Source organism: Echinops telfairi, unplaced genomic scaffold (genome assembly GCF_000313985.2).
Source record: "Echinops telfairi isolate 266 unplaced genomic scaffold, ASM31398v2 ScPeMD7_57;HRSCAF=196, whole genome shotgun sequence".
In the NCBI taxonomy this organism is placed as follows: Eukaryota; Metazoa; Chordata; class Mammalia; order Afrosoricida; family Tenrecidae; genus Echinops; species Echinops telfairi.
Window position 1 is genome coordinate 3,048,101 of NW_022103955.1, and position 10,000 is coordinate 3,058,100.

The following is a 10,000-nucleotide window of genomic DNA, read 5'->3' on the forward strand; positions in this document are numbered from 1 at the left end:
CCTGGATTCCCTGTATTTTCAGTTCCCATCTGTACCAGTGTATATCCTCTGGTCTAGCCAGACTTGCAATATTGAATTCGAGTCATGGTAGTGGGAGCAGGGAGGAACACCTTTACTTCTAACTACAAAGTCAGCAGTTCAAATCTACAAGCCACTCCTTGGGAGAAAGATGAGTTTTTTTTGTTCCCATAAAGATATACAGACTCAGAAACCCAAGGGGTCAGTTCTACTCTGTCAGACAGGGTCACTATGAGTCAGAATTAACTCACAGTGATCGGAAGATAATGAGGCTGACAAGAAACTATGCTGGCCTGAAATCTTCTGGCAGTTTAGGGAATGGTGCAAGAGAAAAAAGTACATCATCTTCAGGGCCTTCTTTCACTTTGATCTCATAAAACTTTGAGTTCTGTGATGTATCAGCATGCCTTGGGAAGAGGCATCATGGAAATAGGGTCGTGAGAAAGATGGTATTTCAAACAAGCCTCTCCTGCTGCCCCAGTGCCCTGAGCTGAGAGAGCTTGACCTCGGCTGATAGAATTGGCCTTTCCAGGGTGGATTCCCTTCTGAAGATGCTATGTTCCCATTCATTTCAACTGACACCTTTCCATCTTCCTTGAAAAACAGAGTTTTCAGTCAAATCACTTTACTTGCCTGATCTCTATATATTTTACCTAAAACCTTTATTTAGTCTTCTTTCAGAAGAGTTAAATGTGATTTGTAAGTTCAGTGCCTGGCAAATGATCACTGTTTAACGGAGGTAGACATGTCAAAAGAAAAATGAGAATCTTCAAATAAGCCAAAGAGGAGCTTTTACACAAAACGCTAATGCCCATTGTGCTAACGCTGTGGACAAGTCAGCCAGAATTAGGAACCAAACGAAAGAAAACATAATTATTCTCGGTATTGTAAATGTATGACTACTAGGTTAATGTTTAATTGGCAGTAGTTAAGCACAGATCCGCACAGCTCTTTCCAGGGAGTGTCTCTGGGAGGACTTGAGTGGCTCAGTGACTAGGGGCTCCTTTCGCTGTCACAGAGGGATATGCTGAGTTTCTCAGGACACAGGATTAGAAGGGATGTGAAACCATAAACTCTGAACCATTGCTAATCTACCAGAGCAAAAATAAACCAACATCAAGAGAGGGAGATTAAGTCAAAAGACGCTATGTTTTCAGTCAGAAATTCCCAGAAAGTGAACAACAACAAAAAAAGGGGTGGGAGGGGGGGGCGAGGAGGTGAGGGAAGCGTGGGATTTGAGGCCCAATTGAAGAGCCTTCTAAGGTCGTTCTGCAATAAAGGGATCTGGCTGAGGATCTGGGAAGGCCTGCTTGGTCAATTTGAGTTTTCCTAGGACCCACTTGCTTGCCCCCACTTTAGTATGTTCGTTTTTTCCTATGGCAACACTCTCATCTCTGGATTTCTGGGCACCAGTCTCCGCGTCCAGGACCTTTCATCCATGATGACTCTGACCAAAGTCCCTGATCCCCTTCCATGTCCCTCAACTCTCTGTCCTTACACCAACCAGCTGGCCTTTCTCTTTCAGTGCTACTCCAAGCCCTCGCCCCTCAGAGCTTTCACACCAGCTTGTCCCTTAGCCGGAAACATGTCCCGTCCTTCTCTTTGTCTAGACTACTGCTTCTTCATTTACCTGTCACACTCACATGCCCATCTCCCACAGACTCCGTTAGCCTCCCTGATGGCTTGTTCCCTCTCTACCTTTCCCCTTGGGGTTTGCTGTCCCATAGATGATGCCCTCTAAGGTCTTCGCTATATTTGTATCACCTACCAGAGTCACTGTTACAAAGCAGATAGACGGAATGAATGTCCGTTGAGTGAGCCTAAATGGAAACAACTTAGAGGATGCCCTTGGTCTTGAGATGTGGAGCTGTCGTGCAGATGGAGGACAAAAGTGAAGGTTCCAAGAAGGGCACTCGATGACAAGACCGGTTGTGGTTTAGAGACAGTGCCAGCTAATCTTCCAGAAAGTCAGTAGCATCGTTCCAGAACATGGTCTCATTGGACTGCTAGCAGAAAGGTCAGCAGTTCAGAGCCACCAGCTGCTTCAAGGGAGAAAGATGCAGCTTCTACTCCTGTAAAACGTCAGAGCCTCACATCCCCAGTGGACAGCTACTGCCAGTCGGCATCTCCCTGACGGCAGCGGGGTGAGTGGACTTGAACTGAGCTGTCTTCAGACAGGCAAAGTGACCACACTTTGCCCTGGGAAAGCTTCCTGGCCCCATGACCACAGTTTGCCATGGGAAAGCTTCCTGGCAGACCCCTTCAGAAATATCTTTTCTATTTAATGTAAAACCGAGCTGTTCTTTCTTTGACAGGCATTTCAAGTATTCCTTTCCTGTCTTCAAAGGGTGGAGTTCCGATGACTAGTTATTTTTCACACTGGCTGATTCCGTATGTCTTCTACTTAACAATGATTGCTTTTCCTCAAGGTCTGTGGTTCAAACTGAGCATGTTCTGATTTTCTGATACATGAGTTTTGAGAATTTTAAGGAAAAAGATTTATCTAACTTGATCACTACTGCTTTTCAATCTGTATCCCACCCAACAAAAAGGAAAAATAATGTTAAAGTGACTTGTTTTGATTATAGCTCCATTACATTTTCAAATTTCAAGAAAACCAAATCAAGTTTCACTCCAAAGTTACCTTCTCATTCGTGAGGATATTGGTTTTTCTCTATTGATTATGAATGTTGTTGCTAAAGACAACAAACCCACTCCCTTGAGTTGACACCTGCTTATAGCGACCCTTCGGGACAGGGTAGCAGTCTCCCTGTGGATTCTGAGATGAACTCTTCATGGGAGGAAGAAGCCCCCTTTCTCCAAGGAGTGCCTGGGGGTTTCAAACTGCTGCCCTTCTGGTTGGCAGCTCCCCATGTCGGTGCCATCAGGTCAGGGACCCACATACAGAACAGAAGAGAGCAGTGCCGGTCAGCGCCAGCCTCACAAGCGCTGCTTGGCTTGAGCACAGATTTGCAGTCAGTGTATGGAGCCGTTATGTGGGGGTTTTCCCCTTCTCACCGCTTCTCTGCTTACCCTGCAATGAAGACATAGCAAACACACATTAAAACGTAACATTCCAGATCATCTCTCATGGTAGATTGAGCAAAAACTAGTATTGCACATATCCTACTGGTCCAAATAAAGGTCTAAACTCACCAGTGGTGTGAGTGGCAATACTGGGAGGGTAGAGGAAGAGTTGGTTGGAAAGAGGGAACTGATTACAAGGAGCTATATGTGACCTCCTCCCTGGGGGACGGACAACAGAAAAGTGGGTGAAGAGAGACGTTGGACAGGGCAAGATATGACAAAATAATAATTTATGAATTTTCAAGGGCTCATGAGGGGCGGGGGAGTGGGGAGGGAGGGAAAAAATGAGGACCTGATGCTGGGGGCTTGGGTGGAGAGGAAATGTTTTGTGAATGATGAAGGCAATGAATGTACAAATGTGCTTTACACAATTGATGTGTGTATGGATTGTGATAGGAGTTGTATGAGCCCCTAATAAAACGATTTGAAAAAATATATATACTCTGCTCATTTCCTATGTCTGAGTGGACCACCAAGAGGGGCTGAGGTGAGCATGCTACCATGAAAAAAAATAAATAAATGAAGGTCTAAACTCCACAACATAACTTTTTTTTACCCCGTGTTAGATACTACTTTATATGCTGTCAATTGACTTGACATTGATATTCTGTAAAATGTGGAAGTGATTCATATTTGTGTTAATAATGATCATCCTATTAAGCAACTGAGGAGCACTAGTGGCACTGTCAGGTAAGCAGTGGACAGCTAACCAACCATAAGGCTGGTGGTTCAAACCCACCAGCTAGTCTGTGGGAGAAGAGCGAGGCTATTGGCTCCAGTGAAGATTGATAGCCTCAGAAACACTACAGAGGACCACTTTTAGTAAGAATCAACTCAATTGCTGTGAGTTTGGCTTTGGTTTAATAAGTAATTGCTTCTGTATTCTTGAGTATAAAATATGAATTCACATGACTTTAACTCTTCCTATTAATTTCATAAGAAATAAAGCTTCCAGGGCATACATTCACCACTTTTGTAGGAATGATTGAAGGATATTGTGTCTCAACTAGAGTTACCTTTTCATCCAAATCTCCTTTGTCTGTGAAAAATGCATCTTCATTATGTAAGAGTGGAACTATTTCTCTGTCCACTTCTTACTTGTTGCTGTGGTGGCCAGTGTATCCTTCTATGATGGAGATATCCAGAAGGGACGCCAGGCCCGGAGTCTGGATCCGCAGATTACGTGCAAAGCACTGTCCTGCCCAGAGTGACTGTACTGGACTTCACTCTCCCTGCAGATGAGAAGCTGACCTCTGACATGGAGAATTAAGCTATCTGTGTTTTTCAGATGTCTGAGCTTGAGATGGATTGAGTATATTTAAGTTAAGATTGAGGTCTATATGGAAATTCCTGTCTGGATTCCTTTGCTCAAAGTCATGTTTGATGTCTGCCGACTCTATTTATGTGACCTCGTTTATGTGCATTCCAGTGATCATTAACAAAGGCAACTTGGTGGAAATCTGTGATGAAAGTGGATTTTCAAATGGCTGTATCAGCTGCCACTTCAGCAAGACTGCCATTGCAGTCGTGCATTGAGTGAAAACCCTTGTGTCATCAGTTTGTGTTCAGCCAGCCTTATATGGAGAGAAGAGGCAGGTTAGCCAATCATGCATAAGCAGGGAAACAGCGTTAGCATGGATTTCATTCGGACAAGGCTTGCAATGCTGTGTGTGAACAGGGAACTTACCAGGCCTGTTCATCAATGCACAATTGGTGAGTTAAGACTTAAGCAAAGACAAGTTGGATGTAGAATCTTCATAACAACTTACTTCTCAGTTCCTGTGGTCCCCTCTTCGTTTGGTTTCTGCTCGCCATTTTGGAGACCTCGAGGACGAGGGAGAGGTGGTAAAACAGCAATCAGCTTCGTGCTGCTGGCTTCGCTGAGAAGGGAATGAAAGGATCCCTCCTGCGTGATCTTCTTTCACTTGGTGTCATGAGACTAGACTCAGGGCCAAAGTTCAGGGCCAAACTCAAGGCCTAGTGAAAGGATCGGATTGGTACTGAAGTAAGAGCTCCTGCTTGAAGTCGGAGGCTGGCATGATTGGGGTTACCTCATCCGGGAGGGTCCTTCTCCTTGTTCTTTGAAGTTTGTGGAAGGGGTGTACCTCAGTAGTTAGGAATGTCAAAGAATTCAAAGCCTCACAATATATAATTCAGTGTTTGTGAGATCCTGGGAGAATTTACTTCACCTTTCTGTATCTTCATTTCCTCGTCTGCAACATAGGGAATATCGTAATTCTTACTTGTAAGAATTATGTAAATAAATATATATATATATATTCATAAGTACATGAATGGATCATTCTCATAAAGCACTAACATGCTAGCCACTCAGAGCACCTGTTCTGGACAGATCCGTCGCCATTTTGCCCCTGTCCATCCTCGAGCTCCTCGCCCCTCCCTTGCTGGGGTCTCAGGAGAGAAAATAGCCTGTGAAGTGGAACACTGCCATTGTCATTTCAGAGATGTGCTGGGCCCCAAAGGGAACAGAGGAGCTTTTTTCTGTGTTACAGGAACAAAGCACAGTGCTTCAGTCTGTGGAAATGTTCGGGAGCAACACCCAAGTGGATGGTATGGGTGGTGGTTTAGAGCTCAGGGATGAGGTTCACTGGCCTCTTTTCAAATGCTCTGTAGTTTAGAAGCTGGATTCGCGAACTCCTTGTAGATCAGTTTTCAAATATGTAAAATGGGAGCCCTATTCATTTAACACTCAGAGATAATCTAGAAGATTAGATGATACACTAAAAGCTCTTAGCATTCATGAGGTGAACTTGGTCCATATTTCAATTTTCCAACGTGAAACTGGAAACCCCACGGTAAATGTGTGCCCAGTCCAAGTGTCTCTGTTCACCCGCCTGCCTTCTCTCCTCTCAAACAGGCTGCTTCCATCGCCCCTTTTGCTGTACCAACTCCATTGTGTACATTCAAGTTTAAATAATCAATATTGAGGCAGGATTGTGACCCAGACACTGATAGAATTCATATATGTTAAACACTGGATATTCCAGATTCAGGCATTAACAAGAGGTACATATAATCCTGACTGTTCTCCATATTGAAACATTGAGAGCACTATTCTGCTTCTCATATGCTGGTTACATCTACCGGAGGAAGATGGCACAGGCCCTCAGACAGCCCCACATAGGGCAAGCTCTCAGCTCAAACTCACTCCGAGGAAAATGCTGGTAGGTGAAGAGAAGTGTTAGAATAAAATAGAACTCTCCTTCCTAGGGTATTATTTGGTAGGTGGATGTAAAATGATCTGATTATTCTAGGTGCATATTAAGGAGATTTTGTGTTTCTGGTATTGGTGGGAACTGGTTGGACAAAAGCTGAAAATCAAAGCAGAAACAAAACAACAACACCCGCACCCCAACCCCAAATAGTCAAAACAATAGTGTGCTAGTCCAGGTAGACAAGAGAAACAAATTCATGAATCCTGATATGTGGATAGGAAAGGGATTTACATACAAGGGCAATTGAGTATCGAGAAAACATCCCAGCCCAGTGCAGATGAAGTCCCTAAGTCCGATATTAGCCCATATGTTGGATACCAATCTATAAAGTTCTCTTTAGACTCATGAAACACATGCAATGATGCCAAATGCAGGAAGATCACAGGCTAGTGAGTGGGAAGTCTTGTGGATCCAGTGGAAATGAAGGGATCTCAGCACTGGCAGGGGTCTCCACGTGGCTTCTCCAGCTCCCAGGGCTCTGGCTGCATCAGGATAGGTTCATGCAGCTTCTTCTCAGGGATGTCTTGCAGGGAGTGACCAGAGAGAGAGAGTGTGTCTCCCACCTCAGGGAGGAAATAAAGGAATTCCCAGAATGCTCAGGAGAAGGGCATGCCCACAGAAAGGTCTCACTGGCTATGACCTGATTGACAGGCAATACCCTTCACTCTTAATCCTCTCAAATTGACAAACAATTATGTAACTACCACAAATAGAATGCAGAGTAAGTGAACAACTTCTTTTCTAACACATACACACATATATACAAACAACACATGGTTATTTACATATGACCTACATATGACACCGTGGCTGTAACTGTGTGCCCAAACATACCATTGTGAACATGACACAAGACCAGGCAGTGTTTCCTTCTTTCTTTCTTTTTTTAAAACCATTTTATCGGGGGCTCATGCAGCTTGTATCACAATCCATCCATCCATCCATTGTGGTCAAGCACATTTGTACATACGTTGCCATCAGCATTTTCAAAATATTTTCTTTCTACTTGAGCCCTTGGTGTCAGCTCTTCATTTTTACCCCCTCCCTTCCCATCCCTCCCTCCTCATGAAACCTTGATAATTTATAAATTATTATTATTTCGTCATGTCTTACACAGACCAATATCTTGCTTCACCCACTTTTCTGTCATCCATCCCCCAGGGATGGGCTTGTATGTAGATAATTGTGGTTGGTTCCCCCTTTCTCCCCACACCTCCCCCTTACTCTCCTGGTATTGCTACTCTCAATATTGGTCCTGAAGGGTTTATCTGCCCTGGATTCCCTGTGTTTCCAGCGCTCATCTGTACCCAGGTACATGCTCTGGTTTGTAAGGCAGAATTGGGGTCATGATAGTTGGGAGGAGGAAGCATTAAAGAACTAGAGGAAAGTTGTATGTTTCATCAGTGCTATAGTGCACCCTGACTGGCTCATCTCTTCCTTGTGACCCTTCTGTAAGGGGATGTCCAATTGTCTACAGATGAGCTCTGGGTCTCCACGCTGCACTCCCCCTCATTCACATCGATATGATTGTTTGTTCTGGATCTTTAATGAGCAGGCAGTGTTGCATTCTTTTGTACATAGGATTGCTACAAATCAGAACCTACTCAACAGTACCTGGTAACAGCAACAACACACAGAGATATTACATATTTCAAAAGAAGTACCTGATTGTCATAAATGGTTATCCACTAGCTGAAAGGCTGGTAGTTTGAGACATGCCTCAGAAAACCAGCCTGGGCATACATTTCTGAAAGAGTAGGACCCTGAAGACACTGTGAAGAACATTTCTGCTTTGGCATGCCTAGTCACTGGAAATTGGAATATCCTTGATGGGAGCTAATTGCAACTAGTCAAGACATCATATTTAAAAAAATAAAAGTTACTGCACTTAAAAAAACCCAAACACCTACATCAATTGGTGTTAGGGAACCTCTAGAGTAATAACAATTCACATGGCAGGTGTGGGAGAAAGCATTACTGGTTTATGTTCATTATCGAGAAGTGAGTGCTTGCTAAAGCTGAATTATGCAGGGCGGGGGGGGGGATTTGGAATTTTGTATTAGGTTCATGGAAACTGTATTTTAAAATAAAGTTGTGTCCAGAGAATCATGATCAGTTTATGAAGTCTTGTCATATGATGAATATTTTCAGGAAATGAATGTGTCAAAGAGAAGACTTTGGACTTCGGAGATGATGTATGATGATTATATTTAAATCTTTCAAGTGTACTGCGTGGTAAAGATGAGCAGTGATCAAGTCCCCAAAATGTGAAGCCTGAGCCAGTCCCTACCTTCCCACATTCCATTATAGTCATCCAGTTTCCCTAAGCCACCTGGAGTTATGCCAGCACACATATGTTAAAGAACAGTGGATAGGCAAGCTGAACCCCCAAATTTGGGGAGTCCATAAGACACCTGAACTTTCTGACCGACTGCCCACAAATGCGGGCCTGCTTTCCCACTATCCTTGCAGGATGTTGACCACAATCTTAGGAGTTCCCATAATATTCTAACTTTCTGCCCTGTTAGCTTCCCTTCTCTCTTGGGGTTCAATAATTCACTGGAACTGGCCACAGAACTCCCGGTGAGTATACCCTACTGATGACCGCTGCTTTATTACACTCTAAGATGAGGGGCTACCGCATAGGCTATGGTCTGGAAGGTTTGCAATGTGAGGCTGCAGTGGTTAAAGGGATGTACTACCCTTCCCAAAGCAGATAGTCTCTCCAACCAGGAAGTCTTTTGAGGCTCCACGTTCAGAGATTTTATTGGCTAGTCTTACATGAGAGGAATGAAGGGCTTTGGAAACTAGCTCAGATCATATTACTACTGTTAGTAATGTACCCTTATTTGTGAGTAGTGTTTGAGTTGTAGTCTAAAACCAAATACCACCAGGAAAAGAGTATCATGTTGTATTTCTAGTCAGCGTTCACAGTTATAATCAAAAGCATTCAGACACTTGGGTTGTAATCTCTTGTGTTCGCTCAAGGAGCGCTTGGGCTTTGATCGGTCACTGTTGATTCTCGATTGAGATCTGTATCTTTGTGGTAGGTCTTCCAGGTCGCATATGTCATCATCAAAGCTGCTAATTCCCCACGGCCTGGAAACTGGATTTTGGAGCGCTCTCTGGATGGGACCAAGTTCACACCCTGGCAGTACTATGCAATCAATGACTTGGAGTGTCTGACTCGTTACAACATAACCCCAAGACGGGGACCACCCACTTACAGGGAAGATGATGAAGTGATCTGCACCTCCTATTACTCTAGGCTGGTGCCCCTGGAGCATGGAGAGGTACTGTGCCCATTTGGTGGGGTGATTTTTCTACCAGAACTCCTCACCCTAATATTAGTCTAGCCATCATTAACCATTGAAAATGTGTCCTCTCACTACAGACTTTAACAATCCTCCCTGTAATTATCTCACTATATTGAAAGTATCATTGAATAGCGTCAACTAATGATTAATTTCGAAACCAATCAAGTTTACCTTACTGGTTTCTTCCTTAGAGGAGTGTGTTAGTCTGGGTACTTTAGAGAAACAAATCCACAGAAACTCATGTATAAGAGAGTGTTTTATATAAAGGTTAAGTGTGCATCAAGAAAACATCCCAACCCAGTGCTGCCCAAACCCACAAGTCCAACATTAACCCACTAACCC

General features: G+C 43.8%; 1 protein-coding gene across 1 annotated transcript in view; it reads left to right on the plus strand.

Moving 5' to 3' along the window:
• Positions 1-10,000, plus strand: part of LAMA1 (laminin subunit alpha 1) — a 267,694-nt gene that overhangs the window by 146,865 nt on the left and 110,829 nt on the right. The window contains exon 7 of the mRNA XM_013004706.2: positions 9,392-9,634. Coding sequence (XP_012860160.1) covers positions 9,392-9,634 — 243 coding nt within the window. The remainder of the gene's footprint in view (positions 1-9,391; positions 9,635-10,000) is intronic.